Genomic DNA, 25660 nt, shown 5'->3' on the forward strand with positions numbered 1-25660 from the left:
TCTAACACAGAAGATTCAAAATATTTAATTAATACCAACGAGAAAAAATATATATCTTTGTCGTTTTTTAAGGTGGTTATACAACAAAGCCGCAAATCGCCCATCTTGGAAACCACGTGCTTTTTCTAGTGATTTTTCAAGAGCACGAAGTGAGAGAACCACATCGCCCATGGAGATGAAACATCCGTAGATCGTTTGCTTACTTATGCTAAACAATCGACTTTAATTTCAACATTGTACGAAAATTATTACGCTAGCTTTGAACTTTTCATAACAGGAGTAGAAACCGTGTGGTGAATTTGAAATTCACCACTTGGCTTGATTGTATAATCACCTTAACGAATTATAAATGAAAATCCTTCTTCCACTCGAAACTCACGATCTGTTCGTAAAAAAAACTGTTCTCAAATAAATATTTCAATTTTTTTGGCTCAAATTCATCTAGGGTTCTACTAGGTAGCAAATAAAATAATAAGTAGAGCTCTTGTTAATAAATAGAAAAACATATAATAGTTGCCACTGCCTTATAAAGGGTTAAGAGAATCGTCGGTCAGCGTTCGAAGAACTAATGGGTGTCTTACAACTCCATTCAGCTACGGGTGATTAAGGTGATTATAGAATGAAGCCCGTGGTGAATTTCAAATTCACCACAAGTTTATTTACAAACATTTCCAAAAGCCCAAATCTGGCGTAATAGTTTTCGTACAGTTCCGAAAATCAAATTATGATTGTTCAGCATAACTAAGCAAACGATCTACCATTATTTCAGCCCCATACGCGTTATTATTCTTTCATCTCGTGCGCTTGAAAAAAATATTGGAAAAGCACGTGGTTTACAAAATGGCCGATTTCTGGCTTCATTCTATAATCACCTTAAGGAAACAACAGCACCCGGGAAAGATATGTCAGCCACAGGGATCAACAGATCTGTTGGGAAGTAGGCCCTCACCTTCCTCCGATCGATGTTTTCCGACTCCAACGCTGATGGTACCGGTTGACTACTGTTGCTTGTGGAGTGGCAATGGCGGGCAAGTAGAGCACGTACAGAATCTTCAGCTGATGTCGCTACTATATTGCTTGATTCCTTCCTGGGATTGGGACTTGGGAACGCCTTGATTCCATGGGATCTCATCACCAGACACAGCGCAACATACAGGTTTACAGAGGCACAATGTCCACGAGAAACTATTGTATTTATTTTACGCAAATAATGGACTTTAAAACTTCATTTATTATGCACTAAACTATTTCAACATAAACAACACATGAGTCGGCGATTCGACTAATAGAACGTACACAAGCAGTTTGACCAACATTAACTCCACCTCTCGTTTGTTCAAACATCCATCAAGTTTTACCAACTGCGGCACGAACAATCAATTTATTCGACCAACAATATCACACACGAACAACCGAAACACCAACTTGAGCACCAACCATCAAAAAATATATGGGGGTTTGTGCAACTTCACTACAAATGCTCAAACATGTTTGGCGACGGATTTCCGGATAAACTGATACGGTTGATCAAGGCGACGATGGATCGGGTGATGTGCGTAGTTCGAGTTTCAGGGGCATTCTCGAGTCCCTTCGAAACCCGTAGGGGGTTACGGCAGGGTGATGGTCTTTCGTGTCTGCTATTCAACATAGCTTTGGAGGGAGTAATACGAAGGGCAGGGATTGACACGAGTGGTACGATTTTCACGAAGTCCGTCCAGTTATTTGGTTTCGCCGACGACATTGATATCATGGCACGTAACTTTGAGAGGATGGAGGAAGCCTACATCAGACTGAAAAGCGAAGCTAAACGGATTGAGCTAGTCATCAACACGTCGAAGACGAAGTACATGATAGGAAGAGGCTCAAGAGAGGTCAATGTGAGCCACCCACCACGAGTTTCTATCGGTGGTGACGAAATCGAGGTGGTTGAAGAATTCGTGTACTTGGGCTCACTGGTGACCGCCGATAACGATACCAGCAGAGAAATTCGGAGACGCATAGTGGCTGGAAATCGTACGTACTTTGGACTCCGCAAGACGCTTCGATCGAATAGAGTTCGCCGCCATACCAAACTGACTATCTACAAAACGCTTATAAGACCGGTAGTTCTCTACGGACACAAGACCTGGACGATGCTCGTGGAGGACCAACGCGCACTGGGAGTTTTCGAAAGGAAAGTGTTGCGTACCATCTATGGTGGGTTGCAGATGGCGGACGGTACGTGGAGGAGGCGAATGAACCACGAGATGCATCAGCTGTTGGGAGAACCATCCATCGTTCACACCGCGAAAATCGGAAGACTGCGGTGGGCCGGGCACGTAGCCAGAATGTCGGACAGAAATCCGGTGAAAATGGTTCTCGACAACGATCCGACGGGAACAAGAAGGCGAGGTGCACAGCGGGCAAGGTGGATCGATCAGGTGGAGGACGACTTGCGGACCCTCCGCAGACTGCGTGGTTGGCGAAGTGCAGCCATGAACCGAGCTGAATGGAGAAGTCTTTTATGTGCAGCACAGGCCACTCCGGCCTTAGTCTGATGATAAATAAATAAAAAAATGTTTGGCGAACCTTGACTCCACCCCCGACAACTCAAACCAAAATCAAACCGTTTTAATTTTTTCCAACCGAGCCGCCAACTGTCAAATGGTTGGTCGAACAACTTCACGCACGTTCAAACAAAGCAGCAACCGAAGCACTTTCTTGGGGGCGGAGTCAATGTTCGTCAAACTGTGTACGTTGCATAACTCGCAGCTCATATCGAGTCATCAGTTGATACAGCCTCTCAAGCTTCCGCCGGCAACCTAGAGGTAGCGAAGCTACTATCTTTCCTCACTCACTCGATCTTCACTCAGCTGTAGATCGGCATCGGTGGATGCAGAAGTACATAGTCGGCAGAAAACCGACAGAATCTCTAGCTATATTCTGTTGAATTTTCAATGATTACCACAGAGAACAATAATCACAGTTTGGTTTGGTCACTGCTTCCTTCTTAGCGAAACGTTCAGGCCCGAAGTCGCCACCGCAACAAGTCTGAATTTTAATTCTCTGGGGACATCACGTTCCAGTATCGTACAAGATCGTTTACCGTCTTGGCACGATATCTTCACATATCGGTGGTAGTCCATTCCGCACTGTTTGCGAAATCTGAACTCCGTCAAACACGTGATTTACCAGTATCAGAAGTATGATGTTCCCCGATCCAGCTGCGGAATCTCTTATACTGTCCAAGATGCCTTGAATGATGATATTGTTTGTTTATTAGCTCTCGTCTGTTCACTCAAAGACGGAGAACTATATCAACTTAGTCCAGTCGCTCTTCCGGCTCCACAGAGTGAGCAACAGTGCCCTGCTACACCGCATAGGACAAGTCATTGTGAACGTTAGACTGCTGTATGGGTTTTAGCTCACCTGCCTTTCCCACAGAAACAGTCTACTATGGCAGTGCGATCGCTGCTTTGACGAGCGAGGATTCAAAGCGTCCCTGGGTCCAGAGCATCCTTGCGAGTGTTTACCATTCGACAAGTTTTGCCTGGATTCCGGGGAACTGCGAGCTACCTGACAATACTATATCGAACTTACTGGCTGAAGTCAGCTATCGAGGCCGGCAGTTTATCACCTCCGTTCTACTGACTGATATACTAACATGGACTAGTAAAATCGCCAGCCAAAATTAGGAAAGCCCGTGGAGGGCCAATGACAGTGCCTCTCTGAGGAAAATCAAATGGACGACTGCACCTTGAAGTGAGTTGGCCAGTCGTAAGCATCAGCAAGTAATCTCCAGACTATGTACCGGCCACGAATCGATCCTCCCACAACATCGTAGGCGTTCCTTTCCTTTGCGAGATTTGTGATGTCTCCAATTCCATGGAGCCTCTTGTAGCATTATTGTAATCTTGCAGCTCTCATCCGGTTCCTAAAAATGAGTAATGTGTCCATTACTCAACAAGGTCAGCTGAGAGGTCTTCTTTCTCCATACGCTCCTGCCTTCTTGCCCCTCTATACTCAAGATGGTAAATATACACAGTTACCGATACTCGATTTCCATCACTGAATGCTTTCCTTTTTAAGAGGAGATTGAAATAGTTCCGGTTTTCTAACCCACTCGGCGCTCTGCTACACGATTAGCAAGATCCGCGATTAAACATCCTGAACTACCTTTGCTACAGGAAACCTACTGTGAGCAGGCAAATCCTGACTCAACGAATACCTTTTCTAATATCCAACTCTGTGGTACTTATGAGGGCGTCGCTGAGTCGGGGGCCTCTCATTAAGCACTACATCAACACTTTCTTCGCCACCCAAACTACTGGGAAGATGGGCGGGGCCTCATACTTTTGTGATTTTTATTCTAGATTGAAGTTATGGATCACACTCACCTCGATTTCTGATAATAATCTGAAACGAGATTTCAAAAGAAAGTGTGCATCCAATCTACGTGGTACACCTTAAATATGTTATGCTTCTTTTTCTTCTATGGCACTTTATTCCAATTGGAACTTGACCTACTTTTCAACTTAGTATTCTATTAGCATTTCCACAGTTATTAATTGAAACCTTTCTATGCCCGCCATTGCATGAGTATGTATCTTGTGTGGCAAGTACAATGGATACACTATGCCCAGGGAGTCAAAAATGTTTCCAACCCGAAAACATCCTAGACCGGACCGAGAATAGAACTCGCTTTTTCCGGATTGGCAATCCTACGCCTTTGCTCTGGGACCCCAAATATGTTATGCTATGCTGTGCTAATTACTCGGTGAACAACATATGAAGGTGGTCTATTTAAAGATAGAAGTTTCTTCTTTCCGATCCTTAAAAAACTGACCCAGAAGGTCTTCATAGGCCATACTGACGAAGTTCATCAACTACCTTCCCTGATAACACGGGAGCCTCCAAGTGCTTTTATCATTTGTGTTTACACTTCCTATTTCGATCAGCATATTTTATTCTATTAACGAATCCTGAAAAAAAATTTAAAGTGTAGTATGTTCTTATGTTTGGGCTTAAAATTTCATACTTTCCCCCTTTAATGAGAGGACGTCTTTAGTGTCACGTACTTGACTCGACTTGAGACATTTCACAAAAAAGTTCTAATATGAGAGCAAATCTGTTTTCGTAGAACTGCTTGTTACGTGCACTTTCAATGATGACGATAACTGCTGTTTCCTGATAAATAGACATTTTGCTCCCTGGAAATATTTTGCGACATCTTCCCTTAACCTCATAAATATCATAAAACATCGTTCCTGTCACATTCCATCTTCCGGAGTGTTTCGCCTGTGTGATCTCTCTTCGCCCTAGGATCAACCGTGGTCGAATACCCAATAACGATGAGCGCTACGAGCCACGACAGAGTCAACATATCAAGTTGATTGATTGGTGATTGGCAAATTGTGCGAAATGAATTGCTGTCGATGCCGCTGTTTGCTGTCGTTTGTCGTCATTGGCCGATTCCACTGGGAGGCGTTAGACATTCTTGTTCTATTTTATATCAACCCTACCTACCTACGGTTGCGAATGCCCTCCGATTGGAAACGCCCAAGAAGGTGGGTCACGTGTGAAGGGGCAGCAAATGCAACACGCCAGTGCTAAGGGTATGTCACAAGAAAATGAATAAATGTTGATAGAAAAACGCAATTGGATATCATTTTGTTTTGCTTTCTGTAGCGAAGATAATCAGATTTTATCATCGCTCTAGATTGTCTCGTTCAACGGCTTATAATGGTATTCTGAAGGCTCACATTGTGCATTGAAATCTGTTAAAACATCACGAGTTGCAAAAAGCATATATGAGAAGTGCCGCATACCCTTTGCAGCGAATATATCGTACCGGTTATTATCGGCACCGGACTATTTCGCTAGGAATTTCAACACCTTCGCCGTCACGTCAGAGCCGCCTCCGTATCGCTATGGAACGTCGTCGTATCTATTTTCGGAGCGGTTGGCCCGTAAAAACTCTGGGGAATTATCGCATGACTGTAGGTCATGAGGAGAATCGTCCCGTCATCGGGCCGACCTAGAAGAACGGAACAATCAATTTCAGTTCACCTGCGGTCAGGAGATGTCAACAGTGTGCGGCAGTTTCTCATGCCATTCGACACGTGCACAGAATGAATTCCAGAACGGCACCCAGGCTGGGGGCTGACCGATCCCATCCCATACCAGTTAATAGGTCATGTGAAAGTTCATGCATGGCAAACAAAAGCATTGGGGATGTGCGAAGTGTCGATGCACGATGACGTGAAATGTGGCGCGACGCAGACAAATAGGATGTTTTTTATGCTGTTCCACGTATACCTACTGGAAACTGGGACCTAGTCATGCGAACGAGTCTGTTTACACAATGTTAATAAATTTCACTACGGATACGAAAGGTAAACAACAGTTCATTGGTTGATGGACTCGCTTGGTGCTAGTGAATTATTTAGGCAGAGACTCGATTCAATTGAGCAAACTTTCACCTGTTTGATTTAATTATATGTATGCTACAACAGATTCCGATAGATTCAATTAATTGGCAATGTTAGACTCAGTTGTGTACAATATGCATATTGTTTAAACTGGATCATGGAACAAGTTAGGGGCCGTACATTAATTACTTTTCTGAACTTTTCATCCCCGTGCAAGATTTTCTTCATACATTTCTTTTGTATAAAGCATAAGGAAATGGTACATATATGAAGAATGTGTAGAGCAGCGGTTCTCAACCTTTTTCTCAAGATGTACCCCTTCGAACTTTTGCATTAATTTAGGTACCCCAATTTTTTTTTGACCTAAAAATGGATAAATGGACCTGACAACTAACGGGATATATGCTGCCGCTAACCGCAAGTCGAGCACATCTGTATATGGAGGCCCATATACATATGTGCTCGACTTGCGGTTAGAGGCAGTATGGCTCTCCATAAAGTAGGCTAAAATTTTTAAAGGAGGCTTCCGAATCTCTTGAAAGTAGGCTACAGCGTCTTTTGAAAAAAGGCTTCTAAGCTTCTTGAATGGTGATTTTAGAGCCACTAAAAATGTGGCTTGCTTTGCATCTTGAAAGTACGCTTCTGAGCCTCTTGAAAAGAGGCTTCTGAGCCACTTGAAAGGAGGCTTCCGAGCTTCTTGAAAGTAGGGTTCCGAGACTCTTTAAGGTCACTCCTGACGGAATCCACGATTAAAAGTGCTCGCGTTTTCGGGAGCACACCACTTGATTCAGAGGCGGCGCACAACTGTCATTTTTGTTGATTTAGCTTTGCTGCGTCGCAGCATGCGTGAAATAATAAAAATGACAGTTTTGCGTTGCTTCCGTATCGAGTGGTGTGCCCCCGAAAACGCGAGCACTTTTAATCTTGGATTCCGTCAGGAGTGACCTTAAAGGAGGTTAACAAGCATCTTGAAAGAACCCTTCCGAGCCTCCTGAAAAGAGCCTTCCGATCTTTTTGAAAGAAGGCTTCCGACCCTCTTAAAATGTGGCTTCCAGGCCTTTTGAAGGGAGGCTTCCGAGTCTCTTGAAAGAAGGATTCCGAAGTCCGAACCACTTTAAAGGAGGCTTTCGATCCTCTTGAAAGGTGGCTTCTGAGCCTCTTGAATGTAGGCTTCCAAGCCTTTTGAAAGTAGGCTTACAAACCTCTGGGAAGGAGCCTTTCGAGCCTCTTGGAAGAAGCCTTTTGCAAGGAACCTACCGAGCATCCTAAAAGGAGCCTTTCGATCCTCTTGAAAAGAGCGTTCCGAGCTTTTTAAAAGATGACGCTTCCGGGTCTCTCAAAAACAGGCTTCTAGGCCGCTTAAAATAATAGAAGTCTTCTCTTCTCTTGAAAGGAGGCTTCCACACTTTTTGAATAGAGGATTCTGAATTTTTTTAAAGGAGGCTTCCAAACCTCTTATAAGGAGGTTTCCCAGCCTCTTGAAAGAAGGCTTCCGAACCTCTTGAAATTAGTTTTCCGAGCCTCTTGAAAATAGATTTCCGATTCTCTTAGAAATAAGGAAGTTTCCGGGCCTCTTGAACGGAGGCCTCCGGGCCGCTTAGCAGAAGGCTTTCAGGCCTCTTGAAAGAAGGACTTCCAGGTCTTTTGAAATGAGGCTTTCGAAACTTTTGAAAGAATGATTCCAAACCTCTTGATAGGAGTCCTCTGGTCCTCTAATAGAAGGATGGGGTCTCTAGTAGCCTTGCGAGCAAAGGAGTAGGATTACCAATCCGGAGATTTTTTCCTTTTTTATAAGTCAATATTATGCAGCGATATGATCTCCAATGGAGAGCCAGAGATCTTTGCGAACTTTTCTTCGAAGTATCTATACTGTTTCACTTAAACGTAAAAAAATGCAGCTACTTGTATGAAGTTTTGATTTTGCGGTGCCATTTGTAAACGGTTGTGGGCCACCTTGTAATCCTTCAAGGCCCAAATGTTCCTTATCGGTATTACCCAGTAAAATTGATATATTCACTTTGTCTCGTGATTAATAATGGAGAAATGGCAAAACAAGTTGAATTTTTTTTTGGGATTTGCTAGATCACCCAAACAATCCTTGAGCCCAGACCCTGCGATCTACAGCCACGACACTAGCTTGTTTTATCATTGCAAGGTTGGATATGTATTCAGCTATATCTATAACATATTCATGAAGATCAAAAGTCATAGTCGGATGGTTTTGGGATATCCTGGGTCATCAAAACCGTTCTTGAATCCAGAGCTTGTTGTCTACAGCCACGACACTAACCTTTTTGTTATTCCAAGCTTGGATATGAGTTCAACTTTGTTCATAACATATTCAGGAACATCAAGAGACATTATAAAAGAGTTTTGTTCCATCGAAACCATCCTTGAGTTCAGAACTTGTGAACTTGTGCACACATGTTTTATACTGGCTCTAAAATAACTTTCTATTGTCGAAAAGGTGAAATATAGTGCTAATGATTAGTTGGGTTTTTCCGTCAATCAACGTTCCAATATTTATTGACATACATATAGCAACTTTGATATAATATTTCTTAGCAAATGAAGATTTGTAGTCCCGAGTAAAACGTCCGGAATATCGTCAAATTCTCCTTTGATATATCAAAGGAGTATACTCTTCGCATGGTGTTGCAAACTGCTACAAGGAAGTTTGAATTCCTTGGCGGCGGAATTGATGGACAGCCCGTCACTTAAACCTCGTTTAATGGCATCGCTCAGCGAATTAAAATTGTTTTCCATTGATTCGGGTGATTTGTTCGGCGTCGGCATGACTGAAGGTTCACAAAACTTCATAAAAATAATACTGTTTAAATATGTTACGCTGTCATCCACTACGATAATTGACCATTCTATGTCCAAACACACATTTTAAACACAAAACATAAAGTGACCGCGAATGGTAAACATTTCTGTTTCGGTTCAGCAAATTTACACAACACAAACATTTCACTGGAATTTGATATCACATCGCGAAGTACACTTAATTTACCAAATCACAATAAAATAACACTCACCATTTTGCAATGTTTTGCTTCGGTTAATCGCACATGAGAAACGATAAAAATTATAAACACAAACAAATTTCTACGATATTTTTTTTATTTGCTTGTAACAAGAAACCAGTGGGCCCTCCTTGGCCGTGCGGTATGACGCGCGGCTACAAAGCAAAGCAAGACCATGCTGAGGGTGGCTGGGTTCGATTCCCGGTGCCGGTCTAGGCAATTTTCGGATTGGAAATTGTCTCGACTTCCCTGGGCATAAAAGTATCATCATGTTAGCCTTATGATATACGAATGCAAAAATGGTAACTTGGCTTAGAAACCTCGCAGTTAATAACTGTGGGAGTGCTTAATGAACACTAAGCTGCGAGGCGGCTCTTTCCCAGTGTGGGGATATAATGCCAATAAGAAGAAGAAGAACAAGAAACCATATGCGTGTGCTCGCTTCGGTGTCGTCTCTGATTATGTGCGCTGCCAAACTACAACTTTGACACTGCTCTGATTTATCGTACCTGTTGAGTGTCGATCGTTTTAAATCTCATATTGAAAAGTATTGTTATTATTTGGGAAAAAAAATAAAAACGAACTAAGTTTTAGTTTTGTACTCTTTGTAACAATTATTTTCACAATATATTTCGAGTAGAAAATTAGTAAGAATGCAATTAAAAAGCACTCGTTACGAAATTTCACGAGATTCAGCAGCTGAGCAGGAATGTATGTAAACCATCGTAAAGTCATGTAGAGTCTCGCGCATTTGTGCGCTCTAATGCGGCATGGAAAGTGAAATACAAACAGCGGGAAATGTTTGACAGTCAAATAACTGCAAAATAATTTTGCTTATGGGAGTGATTTCAAAATATCCTTCTACTCGCTTGAGAACAGAAAAGCGGCTCTATCCGCAGAACCCAGATCATTTGGAACCTCAACATGTGAATTATAACTTAATTTGATATTCTCATTTTTGAAAATATTTTGTCATTGGTGTGTAATTAGGGTAAGACGGTATAATATGCCCCCCCTAAGGCAACTCCTCGATAACTTTTTACTTTTCAACGCAATTTATGCAAACTTTGTGTTATTTGGTAGTCCAGGTAGTCGCAAATGCATTGCCCGTAAGTAGTCATATACAAATATTACAGATAACACGTAATAAAACTTTTTTGAAAACTCGTAAAAAAATGATTTCAAAAAGTGCCTGGGTAATACGCCCCACCTTAACCAAAGACGTTTCATAGCCCTTCATTAGTAATTTATCAATCACATAATAAAAAGGTTACAAATTCTTATGCGCTTGACAGTAAAAAACCAACATAAGTCCATTTAAGCAGGTTGGAATTACATTTCAATATTATCCATACAATTTGGAAGCAACTGATGCAAGCTCGCCGCGCTTGTGTCCAATTGGTAAGGGCATATTGTCCTGCCTACACTGGGGCGTTTTGACCAGTGAAACATGTTTTTTGAAAACGTTACATTTTTGAAGATGGAAGCAATTTTATATTATATTAACCACTGAGAAAAGTTATTTTGTTGCCCAACTAAGTGTTCCAGTGCACGTTTTGCGGACAGTACGCTAGCGTCGCTCCAGAATGTTGAGCAAACAAACATTAAAAGTTGCATCGAAACTATGACTTTTTGTATTTTGCAAATATTTTCATTATGTAATACAAAAATACTCCCATATTCACATAGGATGATGGTTTTACAAATATGTATAGGTACCAACTAAATTTGACCCTTAGTTAGTTATAGTTTTCTAGAAATCAAAGGGGGGCGTTTTGGCCAGGTGGGGCGCATTATACCGTCTTACCCTATAATGGCAAAATAATATATTTATGATCAATATGCTCGATAAATGTCTATCATTTTTGCTAATTTAATAGCTATATCAAACAATCCAATATCACATTTTACTCCGTTATTTAGTTATTCATATATCAATGGTAAAATTGTTATTCTTTTGTTATTTTCTTCTACCCGGGTATTACGTTAAAATTTATTTTTACAGGTCTTGAGAACGTGAATCTGGTATTTTACACGACTAAAAAACCAGTGAATGTAGCAAAAAATGATAACAGCATGTAAATCTTACACCTAAATCCCGTTCGATACCATTATGCCATTTCTGCTTCTTGGCAGAAAGGAAATCATTCAAATTCCAATATGTGTTACGGATAAAAACTAACTAATAGCACGAGATATTGATCACTTACTATAAATAGCATAACATTATATCCTCATGATATTTTAGTGCAAAATATTGATAAAGTCGTCGGATCTTTTATCTCGTGTATCAGTCATGTCCATATCTCATTTTGCTATCAAATTCAAATTTGGAATTGATATGATTGAGCTATTCTCTTCTGCTCGGGTTGCAGACCTTCGGTCAACATGCCTTAGATCTTGGCAGAGGATACAAAGAGCTCTCACAGAGGCGGCAATGTTTGGGAAGAGGTGGTAGAATGAACAGTTGGCTATATTTAGATCAAAACACTACATCGGCGTATGTTAACCATGCACAAGCATTCCTCGAAATAAAATAAGGTACCTGAGCTAATATTTTGATTTTGATACTAACGAAATGCTATTACTATCCAAAATACCAAACGAGGCCGTGAAAAATGAGTCTAATGTAATTTTCAACCATTTTTCCGTAAGCTGTAATTCTTAATAAAATAATCATAACATTGGTTCAAACAATAGCAGCAAATTGAACAACTTTCACAAAGATGTTACAGGAGTGAATAGTAAAATTTTTGGTTAGCATCGTTATAGGAGAGTCTTTTATCACGGGGAAGGGCCGTTTGTTCGAATGCCATTTGGTCGAAAGCCACTAAGCTGAAGTAGGGTCAGTAGGGTTGGTTAAAAATAATCAACCGCTGCCGAACAAATTACGCCAAATTTGGGCTTCTCAACCGAATGATGGCCGTTTACAATCAACACTGCGAAACTATTGACTTAACAATGTCTCGGCATAACATTAGACAGTATTTCCAAAGAACAAACATTACAAATTCAGCAATATAAATTCAAAATCAAAATTATACATCACTTTACTAAAAAAAAACCTATTATTTAATTATACCTTTCGGCAAAATGACCCATCCGTCCAAATGACCCTTTCAGCCAAATCACCCTCCTTAGCCGTGGGGGCCCTCCTTAGCCGTGCGGTAAGACGCGCGACTACAAAGCCAGACCATGCTGAGGGTGGCTGGGTTCGATTCCCGGTACCGGTCTAGGCAATTTTCGGATTGGAAATTGTCTCGACTTCCCTGGGCATAAAAGTATCATCGTGTTAGCCTCATGATATACGAATGCAAAAATGGTAACTTGGCTTAACCTTAACCTCGCAGTTAATAACTGTGGAAGTGCTTAATGAACACTAAGCTGCGAGGCGGCTCTGTCCCAGTGTGGGGATGTAATGCCAATAAGAAGAAGAAGAAGAAGCCAAATGACTTTCGGCCGGCCAGATGGGTTTCGGTCTAATGGTTTGTTCGCTTTAGTGGCATTCGGCCAAATGGCATTCGGCCGAATAGGTTTCGGCCAAACGACCCTAACCCTTTTATCACATGGCATGTATGCAGGTAAAATGAACACTCGTATCAAACATACAAAAACGTGATGAACTTATAAATTTATATAAAAAATCACAATAATAAAGATTAAAAAAAAATACAAAAAAATATGATAAAAGCTGTGCAATTGTGGATCGGAAGTTCAAAAAACAAACCATATCAAATAACCAAGATAAAACTTTGAATATCTAAATTTAATTTTAAAATAACTGATATTACAAAACTTTTTTTTCTTCTTTTTATTATTTTGATGACTAAGAGCTTTTCAAAAGATACACCAGATTTTTCAAATGTCTATCGTAATCTTTAATGGTTAAATTTACTCTGTTGGAGTTGAAAACATTAAAAATTGATTTTGTTTTATTCTTTATTTGAGTGATTTTTAAGATTAACAAAGTTCATCACTATTAAAAATTAAATATTTCAAAAGGGTTTTAAAAGCGATGTTAATTTTACCACCAGACAGTGTCCATTTTACCTGCACTATCTTTGTACACACGAAATTTCGATGTTTATTATTTAGAAAAAAAAAAACTATACAAACAATGATTATTACTGAAAAATTTGTTTAGTTTAATATGAATAGGGACACGGCAGGTATTTCCGTCCATCGAAACGAAAGCAATGTCCATTTGCTAGAACTTCACTATAGCCGAACGTTTCTATTGACCTCACGATTTAGTATGGATGAGTTTGTCAAAAAAGTGTCCCTTTTATTGGTTTTCGAGACTATGACGAAAAGACGAAAATTCCTGTTTGTTTGATGATTGAATTCAACGCAAGTCCTTAATGTGTTCATTTTACACCTATTCCCCAATAAACGTCAGCTTATTAATAGCAAGCTTTCCTCAACATCCTAGAAGCTGATGCAATTGATTAAACATAGACATATTGTTATTACGAGCACCCTTTAACAAATAATGAAAAACTATCACTTCTTTACTTTTATCGCAGCTTATTCCAAACTCTTGTTTTATTTCATTTACAGACTGTGGTCATCAGGATGCCGGTCGCGATATCAAGGAGCCGTAGGGAGGCTAAAATTTTTAAAACGGCCTTTTTGTATCATAGGTAAGCCAACTCGAATGAATTGACGGGGTGGGGCCACATCTTGTTGAACCAGACTGCAACCAATTAACTAAATAATATTTCTATTTTTTTCCATCCGTGCTCTCGATCCTCCATCAACAGATATAGTTACGATAATAGCATCGATAGTGGTACTTGTGATGGGAACATCCGGCCAGGTCTTTGCTACGAGTGCATTGCGTGGCCTACGGTTCTTCCAGATCCTGCGGATGGTGCGGATGGACCGACGTGGTGGCACGTGGAAGCTGTTAGGGAGCGTCGTATATGCTCATAGACAAGTAAGTACCAGCCGGTCATACCGATAGTGCGGGGTCACTCACTCTGCGAAATACCGATAAGATGGGTGAGCGAACAAATGAACGAACCGTTTCCTTCTGCCAGTACGTTCGTACTTCACTAATGATGACCAGCAGCGAGATCAATACATATGTTCCTGGTATCGATTTCCAGTCTCGCTGGTCGTCCTCCAAACGTGAAAACATCGTTCCACGATGCGTCTGCTATCGGAATTTATATTTTGCTGAGGGCAACATAAAGGAAAAGAAGTACGTGCTCCCATAATGGTGTAAAGATATCATTATGTCATCGGAATGACAGAAAATGTGGAAAGTGGAAAAGTACCGATCGGAGTGAGTGTACCCATAACAAGATCGTGATGCTTCATGCGAGGGAAGCTCCAGGGCAGAGACGTTGTCACATATTCACGTACCGATTGTCGTTTTTTTTTCTTTCGTCCTCTTTCCCCAACCATTGGCAAACTGATCCCAAGTGGTAAATCGAAAAAGTCATCACATTACAGCAGCGTGCTCTTTCGTATCCTTTTGTTGATGGCATAAATACGAGGGAAAAAAGAATTGTGTTCACAATAAGTAGTTTGAAGAAATCGCAGCTTTCGGCATGTATTGACTAGGGTTTAATACGTTAATAATTTATCAATATTTCCAAGGTGCATCTCAACGCCTTATATAATTTTATTTTATTTATTGAAAAATAATGCTCATGTGGAGATTTCTCCTCAGTCTTGGAAAACCATTAAAACGATGATCGTTTGAATGTTTTTTAAGAATGAGATAGCCGAAATCTTCACATGAAAACTATTTCCAGTCCTATCCAATACCAAAGACAAATTTTTCGTTTTAAGCTTTGACACATTGCCCTAAAACATCGCTTGGAGTTAACTTCAAGATAACTATTGCCAGAATTCTCCACAAAAAAATATCTGCCATATATTAAACCAAAATTACAATAAATCGACAACTTTTCCAATTGAAGAAATATGTTTATTTTGAGTAAAACTTTTGAATTATTGATTCCATCGACGTCAATTGCCGACATTCGCTCTCAATTATGCTTTACTGGGATAAAGTTCAGGTGTATGATGATGCTGGTTCCTATGCTAATCGCTGGATGCGTCCTGTTGCCAATTTCGACAACTTCTCATGGCTTTGCCATGATTTAGAGTTCCCAGTTACCAGTGGTGCGGCGTTTTATCAAATCAGGATTGGAGCTGGCTGCGAGAGATGTTCGAAAACCGCCAGATTCTTCTGGTGAGCGAGTGGAATGAGGGCCTTTGCATTTGATGTCGTTTTTCGGAAGGGAGCACTAGCTCGGAATGTAAAAACAGGTGTGGTCCGGAATTCGGAATGCAATAACTATGTCCGAAATTGATTTTTACTCTGCCTTTATCACTAGTGTGATAGATACACTTTTTTCCCATTCGGGATGCCTGTTCAGGTTCGTTGCCTTTCATTGTCATCTAGTGGGATCTTCAAATCTTTATGGCATTTTGTCGAAGATAGTTCAAGATCGCATTCCAGCGTTGAATCATTGTCACAGAACAACATTGCATTGGGTCGGGTCTTACGTTCTGTGTGGACTTACAAACTCCGCCAACTCGTTACTTCCGTAGCGTAAGACTTCATGTGAGATGTTGTTATAAAAAAAATCCAAGGCCAGAAATAACCAAAAACAAACTCCAGCGACCCCACTCTATTTGCTTTTTTTCTTTCTCGTATTTTTATATTGATAACTCATTAACTAACGCTTTCATTTAAATAATCATCATCATTTAAAATCGTTTAGCCCTTTTTGCATAACAAAATTCGGTTCCTTTAAAAGGCAAGACATTCCTTCGATTGAGAACACTTTGGTGAATGAAGCATCTTCTTCCTTCATAAGGATACGAGCCAGAGCTATTTCGCTTCCCTAAAATTAATCGATATACCGAACTCGATTCCCATGAATAAAATTTCCCCGAAACGATTGAAATTTTCCACGCCGGAATCCAATCATTCTTCAAAGTAGATCACATCCGAAATCATTACTAGTATTCTTCACATCAAAACGGTTCTGTTTATCTCCATCTATTTTCTGGAACGAATACCCGGACAGGAAATGCAAATGAAAAACAACTTCTCCCAACAGCAGACCCGTGTAGGACAATGAAATCATCTCATCCCAACTCGTCCGCCCATTTCTATTTTTCTCAATCCAGGAAGGTATAAAAGCGCCAGCCCGCTCTTTTCATTTTCGCACACTGATGAAGACCATCCGTGGTGGCTACTTGCTGCATCCGGTGTAAACTTTATTCATTTTATGCGATCATAACAATTAACATCTCATCCAGCCCGGGTTTTTGTTCATCGCTGTGAACCTGTAGACCAGATTTTTCTCCACTTTCGCATTGGGTGGTGGCGATGGTGGAGGGCTGTTGAAACCAACGTGCTCCATACGCTATCACACTCGTAAAGGCACCGGTACTCGTACCGGTTGATAGAGGTGGTAGTCATCTGCATATCCAACCAGTGCCATCGTCCGTCCTCGACGTCGTCGTCCATCTCGCTAGTTTTTACAAGCTGATGGCATCTGGTTGGCCTATTATGATGGTCAGGAAAATAATTCACTCGCTTGCTTTTTGCCAAGTTATGAGATCCATATATGAGCAGCTCCCACCGTCTGTTTTGTAGTGGAAAGTGTGTTCCGTTTAAGAGAAAACGGCTAGACAGTTTTAACACATTTGAACCGGTTGTTCATCGTGATGATTTATATCCTTATTTTTTTTTGTATGCGGAAGTAATGCTTTAATTTGACTGAATGTTTACCCTATAAAAAATGGCACATATAATGCTGGGTAAGAAAAAATAACTCCCCAATCTTGAGTTTCCACAAGTACGTTGGTCTATGTTCCACTAACTGTTGATAATAAGGTGATATCTGTTATAAATATTATTATCCTAAACTGCGGCTCAGTCGAATGTTAAACACACCTGAGCCTACCAATGCTTTGGGAACAAAATCTTGCCTCGATCAACTCCTACGCCACTGTGATTTCCAGAAGGAAGGGATGTCTGACCGAATCCTATTCGGCCAAATGTCACTAGGCCGAACGATTGAATAACATTTTGCCGAAAACCATTTCGCGGAGTTCATTTTCACGGTTGGAAATTTTGCGGAATAACATTTGTACCTTTTCGCCGAATGACTTTTGGCGGAATGTACTGTTTCGCGGAATATTAATAACAATAGCTTAGAGGCGATTCAAATATGACGTCCACAACTTTTTGAGATTTCTAGAACCCCCTTCCCCTCTGTCTGTATACCAAGTATATGCACTGTCACAAAATCTTAGACCCCCTACCCCTAAAACCTGTGACATTATTTTTTGAACGACCCCTTAGTGTTCATTCAGAACTTCTACAAGTATTACTTGCGAGGTTTCTTTCCTCACTTAGCCTAAGGTGCCCGCCAGTGTAATTGCGACGTGCGATGCGACGCGAGGCTACTCACGTAAAAGAATAACAATTATTATCAATGAACTGTCAAATTGCACTGTCGCGTGGCGTCGTATCGCACCGTCGCGTTTACTTCGGCTTCACCCTAATACCGACCGGATGCGGTGATTCAAAGAAAGTATTACATTGCTTAAAATCGCATAAAAGTATCATCGTGTTAGCCTTATGATATACGAATGCAAAAATGGTAACTTCGCTTAGAAACCTCGCAGTTAATAACTGTGGAGGTGCTTAATGAACACTAAGCTGCGAGGCGGCTCTGTCCCAGTGTGTGGATGTAATGCCAATAAAAAGAAGAAGACTTTGGGTGGAAAGGTACATTCCGCGAAATGCCTTTCGATAAAAGGTGCATTCCGCGAAATGTGTTTCGAAGATTAAGTACATTCCGCGGGATGTCGCACTGCGAAAAAAAACTTGAAAGTGAGTACAGTGCGTGTGTTATTCGTCGCGAGCAGAAGAAAAAATAACTTATTTGATATTCGGTGGAACATTCACTTGTATTGTGGCTCGCTCCAGTCGAGACAAGTGAGATCTTTCATAGTTTGCAGTAGCTATCGGGCAAGTGACAGAGTGCTGCGCGTCGATTCGGTCGTCCGACACGTTTGATTGAATGTCCATTTCTACCAAATGACCTTTTCTGCCAAACGACCATTGCAGCCAAATAAGCTTTTCGGCCAACCGACTTTTTCAGCCAACGGAACAGTGAGGCCGAACGACACTTTCGGCCGTATGTCCATTTTAACGAATAATGTTTTCGGCCAATTGTGCCTTGGCCAAATTGTTTCTTGGGCCAAGTTACATATTCGGCCAAACAACTTTCGGCCTTGCGGTCAAAGAGCCTTCTTTCACCTTCGTCGAGTCAAGTACGAGACACATTTTGAACAGCGGTGTGCCGATGAAAAAAATGCCAGCGGCGGTGACGTGGCGCGGTGATACACACCAGTACTGCCGTAATCTGAAAAAGTAACGTATGCGCCATTTTACAACATGCATGTTTTTCATTTTTCTGTTAAAGAGTTCGATAAGTACTACTCGTTAACACTCGTTAACACGTCACTTTTTCAGATTACGGCAGTTGCAAACGCTGTGATTCGATCTGCTGCACCATCCACAAACTGTCGGTTAAAGGAACTAGGATAAGACCTGAGAGAGAGAAGCCAGCTGGATGACAGATTGTTTATTTACTATATCTTCTTCTTCTTTGTTAGTGTGGAAACCGTGGAAACTCAATAAATCTAGGTGACATTCCATAACGTTGTAACCCAGATTTTGCACTCAATTAAAACATACGTGAATTATTCGTTTTCAATGGTTGGGCACTAATTTTGGTTACGACCATTTGGAGGTGCATTGCTGTGTTTACTTGTCCGGTTCACAGTGACTGGCAACCCCCGAACAACTTGACATTTAGCCTTAGTTTCGCGTACCCACTTGGAAATCGCAGATGGCGCTTCGAAACATAAACAATGGGTCCATCCTACGCCACCGTCACACTTTTTCTCCATAGAAGTAATGTTTTTTGTTTCGTCATTTGTTGTCTGCAAATAACAGACAGGATCCTCATTTGAATAGGGCAGATTTTTAATTACGAAGTAAATATAAGAAAATAAAATGAACAAAGAGGAAAACAAATAATGTTTCTATTATTCGTTCGTTTACTTATTATGCTCAAGTGCATTAAGCGCAACGGAGCCAAAACCATTATTCATTATTTTACAATTCTGCAGCTTGATGCTCAAATAAGGATTAGATAATCAAGAGAACAGTAAAACTGACTGAAAAAATCGAAATTCCTCTATGACAAGGCAGTTTCATTTCAATTCACATGGAACATACTTTTAATAAACACAATAAAATAATGTCCCGTCAAAATTTCTCGATTTATTTCGTTAATCAATTCTTTGGCTACTTTTAAATGAACAGTTGAAGAATATTTGTAAAGATATGTATTCGACACGGAAGGACGATAATAGACAAATAGTGAAAACGTCGATTGTGAAACTCTCAATAACCTGCTCTATAATTTATTTTGCTTTGCTCAATAAAAGAATAGTTTTAGTGAAATTAATTATATGGCTTATTTAACAACTTTCGGTAAAAAGTTATAAAAATTTATTAACGAAAAAGATCATTACCGTGCTGTGCCCTTATTCCGTTCACCTAAGACAATGCGCTATGTCTAAAAGCTCTAAAAAATAGCCGTTTAGTATTTTGAAGTTGAAATTTCGCTGCATAGTGTCATTTTCTATATACAATTGAAAATAAAATATGTTGGGATGCATTCATAGACTTAGGCTCCAATAGTGAAAACAAAATTGACCAATTATGCGGCCCTAATTCCAATCGCCTGAAATGGCATTGTTCCTAATTCCGTTCATTCGTGTTCCTAATTCCAATCACCCGAAAAACATTTGATTTCTTGGAGATGCTAATATCAGGCATCATTTTTCTCACAAATCCATCTTTTTGCCTTTCTCGTATACTAAGTATACGTAAAGGCTATATGTTCACTCCAAAAACAAACTTTTTATAGAAGGCTCGGAGACCCATAGTGTTATATACCAATCGACTCACCTCGACGAATTGAGGTGATGTCTGTGTGTGTGCGTGTGTGTGTGTGTGTGTATGTGTGTGTGTATGTGTGTGTGTATGTGTGTGTGTATGTGCGCACCAAAAGAGCAAAAAGTTTAGCTCACTTTTTATGCACTTACCCTCAATTTACTCGCAACAGGTTGCATTCGACGCAGTATACTGCCCCATTGTTTCCTATTGAAAATTGGCCGATTCGGACTATGGGCTTAGAAGTTATGGTCAAAATACTTTTCCTCATAAAAAAGCGCGTAAAAAAGTCTAGCTCATTTTTAATGCACTTACCCTAAACGGATTCCCTCACAGCAGGCTGCGTTCGACGCAGTATCTTGCTAAATTGTTTCCTATTGAAAATTGGACGGATCGGACAATGGGCTTGGTAGTTATGGCCAAAATACTTTTTCTCAGAAAAAAAAGCGCGTAAAAAAATCTAGCACACTTTTAATGCACTTACCCTGAACCGATTTCCTCGCAACAGGTTTCATTAGACGCAGAATCTTGTCTCATTATTTCCTATTGAAAATTGGCCCAAACGGACAATGAGCTTAGAAATAATGCCCAAAATACTATTTTTTACCGCACGAGAAAGGCATCCCGACTAGAAGAGCATAACAAAAATTGAACACAATTTTAACATATTGTGATATTTATAACTTATTTTGATACAATTTTGTTCTCAGTAGCCATTATCTTTCAAATGTTGTAACAGGATTATATCATAATATGATTTGAAAAATTCTCAACACCGAATTGCCCAACAGTAGGCAATTAAAATAGATGTAGCAAAGTCTCAGATATCACAACGCTGATATAATTTGAGAAGGTTGCCTTATTTGTAATGTTGTTAATTTCATGTTCTCGAAAAATATTCTTGTTCAGACAAAAACAAAAAATTATGATTGTTGATCACAATCTGGAGACCTATCACGACCTGTAAAAATTCCAACTGCACAGAAACAATATATTTTGTATCTGATTCTGTTATAAATTTCTAACAGAATATGTTATTTTTATGATAAAATTGTAACAAAATTTGATAGTTTTTTGTTTCCAGTAGTGCAGTTTTTGATAGAAATTTAGTTATTTTAACAACATCCTGCACCATGTTTCTAACAAATTTTGTTATAAAAATTGAGTATAACATAATAACATAGTATGATATAATTTTGATATGACCTTCTAGTCGGGATCATCACCGCTAGGTGGATTAATCTGGGTTTTTATTATATTATTGCAAATAAAAAGCTTAAAATGTAATTTCCTTCCAAATTTTAAATACAAACAATGAAAGATATTTTCTTATATAGGCAAGTTGACTGTTTTTTCGTTTGTTTCACTTACCATTCGAGATATATTCAACATGAACATTGATGCTAGCTGCCCAGTTGCATTAGGTACCACAGAAAAGGACAGATACAATACCTTATCGGAGTTTTACACCTTATCCTCAAAGTAATGTTTACTTGAGCCTGGATACTAGGCCTTTAATTCTGACCTGAACCTTCCAAAACAATGTCTCTGTTTGTTTGGAATTGTTTGTACCACTGTTTCGTTCAAATTGAATATTATTTAATGTTTCGGTTCTTTAAAGTACCGGATAACCCTTTTTCTACGAAGTATTCACGGATTTCGGTAAAACACAATCTTATTTGCAGCTCAGAGAGGGCAGTGTTTTTTTTATAGAAATTCGCCAAGAAATTTCCGGATAAAGCTTTTAAACAAGAACGCCACTATTAAATGGATTGTGCTGTTTAAAATTGTCCGTATTCTTCGAAAACCCTTTCTCAACATTTTCCAGCATTAACTTTATAAATCATCATTTAATCATTAACTGAAAAAACTATATTTTCCCGGCACGAGTTGAAAAAGGTCCCATAACCTTTTCGCGTAGAGTCGTTCCTTTCGGTCTGCCTGCTTGCGGGATAAAGTTTCAAATGTTCACCATTCATATGGTTTCATGTACAATGTATTTTTTCTTGTCATTGATTATATTCTCAAACACGGAATTTTCAGAATCCATCCTCCAAACCCGATGAACGGAATAAGGAACGAGTAGATTTAGATGTACCCTTATTCCGGTCAAGATATTTTTCACTTTTCAGCATTTTCTATCGGGAAAATACAGACAACAATTTGGTAATACGCTATAATATTACCTGTTTTGTCTTGTTATGCTGCTGTGTTTGAAATCCAGGGCAAATTTTCACTTAAAAATGCTTAAATATTATGACAGACGTTCTTAGCAAGTGGGTTAATGAAAACAGTCAAAATGGCGCTCGTAGTGACGACCAACAAATTTTGTTTAAATTTTCACTATTAATCGCTATAAATGACGCTGGTTTTCATTTCATTTCATGCATACATAACCATAGAAAAGTACAAGGATATTTTTCTGTTGTTTTTAGACAAAAACTCTTTATTATTTATCATTTTGTCTTGCGAGAATTTTTTTTTTTTTTTTTTTAATCTTTATTAGAGTGATTTTTAAGGTAATACAAAGTTCATCACTAAAGTGTCTTGCGAGAACGGAATTAGGTGCTGATTGGAATAAGGGCACAGCACGGTACTTCAAAATTGAAAATTGTCATTTTGAGGAAAGAAAATTTTTTTTACCTACCACCCATTTTATTCCATTTTTTCATTATGTATGTCCACACTGATCTATGTAATACTAATAGTTGAATTTGAGAAATGATACACGATGTAAAAAAAAATGGATTATTATCGAAGTTTCATGTACCTCTGATTTTTTTTCACAGAAAGCTAGGCAAGGTCATTAGAAATGACGTACGGGGTGTTTTAAAATATTTCATCGACGATTTTTTTTAAAAAGTGATTTTTATTGTTTTCTTCTCTAATATACCGTACAAAAAGACAATTGATAACCCAACATTGGATCAATCATTGTAATTAATCCTCAAAATTGAAAATGTACACATTTGTAGACCTTTTTGAGTAGAAAATCTATCTTGAAATAGATCTAAATATTTGAAAAATATCAATTTCTGTAATTCAAGCCTTCCTAAACTATGTTTTTATTAATAATTTTGTTTTATTTTTGCGTTATTTTCAAATTTTTTAGCAACTATCATCTTTTTCAACCTGTCATAAGACGAGTTTATACAATCCCATTGAATTCCACCACTTTATTGTATCTTGACAGATACGTATTTCGACCTCAAAAGTAAGGCCGTCTTCAGTGTCTCGTACTTGACTCGACTTTTTTTCAAGCCCAAATATGGATCTTTATTGAATGTTGTAATCACATTTCTTTCATCCGACATTCGCACTATCTAACCAACCCATTGTCAGTCTGCCATATTTTAAAGGGTTCATATTTTCCTCTAGATACAGTGTCTCATCATTTGTGGGGTACATACCATTTACTATAACCTTAACTTACCTTGTTCGCAGCACATTTTGCTTGAAAACCACAAAACCTTACAGGCCTGCTCTTATAATTACCACGTTTCATGTCCTATTGGATGGAGTTATGCAGAGCAAACTCCATTTCGGTTGCATGTTACGGAAGCTACATTGTTGCTACAAGCATATCTGTCTCACATTTGATTGATTCCATATTTGTGTGGGTCATTCATACTTTTATGAGCAGTAATCTGGTAAGCTGTAAAAAACCATTTTTGCACCCAAGTAATAATTATGATATTATAATGTTTTTGAAGATAGCGATTTACTCTTTAGGTGTGCTATGAAACCGTTATGCATAAGTAGCTACAACAATGCTACTAGGGATCATTATCCCATTTCAAAAGCATTCCAATGTGAGCTATTTCTTCAACGCTTCCAATCATCTCCTGTAAATCCTCTTATTTTTATTTCTATACGTAAGAATGTACTTCATACTGGTAGTGTGAGTGGATATGTCCTTACCATTTCTATTTTCAGTGAAACAAAAGTCTCCACCACTACTCTGCGATCGTTTCACAAGGAGCCTGATTTCATCTGCAAAACCTAGGAGCATATGGATAAGCTCTACCAAGATGAAGTACATGGTTACATGCAGAGACAGAGATAAGCTTAGTATTGTTTGTGCTAAGAAAGTAAAGGGGATATGTTTTAAGATGTATAAACAAAATTAACCTTTGAAATGCTGATAAACACTGACACACACTAACAATACTGTAAACACTGGCAATGACGTTTCCTATGAAGAATGTCTGCTTTAAATAGGGTTACCTCTGGCGTACATAACCAGTTTTAAGACTAAGTTAGGAAGAAAAATAATTCAGATGGAAACTAAATTCGCTTTTTATAATTTCTCAATTCTTCGGGTGGGCAATTACGGACATGAAACGTTAAAAGCAGCCTAGGATACTGTCAGATTTTTCTAGCGAAAGATGCAGCGTGCAATACTCGGTGAGAGACCAAAAAAAGACATGTGGCTCATACGCATGAATTACAAGCAAAATCCATCATCAAAGGAGAAAACATTCTGAATCTCATATATTACGGCGCATTCCAGTGGGCAGGTCATCTAATAAAAGTGTCAGAAGATAGGATTACAAAACCAATATTCATCAGAGAATAATATAGATGCCAGAGATAGATTATTGTTTCAGCAAAGATTTCAAAACATAAAAAATAACACTAAAAATGCTTGAACTAAAAATGTTTTTCAATATTTTATACCCGTGTCAAGATAGGTTAACTATATAAATACGAGATAGGCAAAAAGTCTTCAAAATGTGTATATAATCAATTTTGAGGGGTAAATTACAATGATTGATCCAATGTTGGGCTATCAATTGACTATTTGTACGGTATATTAGAGAAGAAAACAATAAAAATCACTTTTTTCAAAAAATCGCCGATGAAATATTTTAAAACACCCCGTACCTCATTTCAAATGACCTTGCCTAACTTTCTGTGAAAAAAAATCGGAGGTACATGAAACTTCGATAATAATCCATTTTTTTACACCGTGTGATATTTGATAAACTTGTGTACAGATACACAAATAAATTACATATGTTTCTTGGAAAATCGCGCTTCCGTTTTACTAGTAGTTTAATTTTATTATTTTTGTGCTTTGAAAAATATTCATAGGGACTTATCCTGATTTGCTTGGCATGTATCAACTTGCTCTCATCGAGGAATAATGTCCCACTAATTTTCTACTGGGTTGTTCTTAACCTATATACCAGGATACTTACAATCCT

General features: G+C 39.1%; 1 protein-coding gene across 2 annotated transcripts in view; it reads left to right on the forward strand.

Annotated features, from left to right (window-relative positions):
• Positions 1-25660, forward strand: part of LOC134210927 (potassium voltage-gated channel subfamily KQT member 2-like) — a 685380-nt gene that overhangs the window by 388763 nt on the left and 270957 nt on the right. For both annotated transcript variants that reach the window (XM_062687367.1, XM_062687366.1), the window contains exons 4-5: positions 14000-14082; positions 14203-14378. In XM_062687367.1, the coding sequence (XP_062543351.1) occupies positions 14000-14082; positions 14203-14378 (259 nt within the window). The remainder of the gene's footprint in view (positions 1-13999; positions 14083-14202; positions 14379-25660) is intronic.

The sequence above is a fragment of the Armigeres subalbatus genome, chromosome 2 (assembly GCF_024139115.2).
Source record: "Armigeres subalbatus isolate Guangzhou_Male chromosome 2, GZ_Asu_2, whole genome shotgun sequence".
In the NCBI taxonomy this organism is placed as follows: domain Eukaryota; kingdom Metazoa; phylum Arthropoda; class Insecta; order Diptera; family Culicidae; genus Armigeres; species Armigeres subalbatus.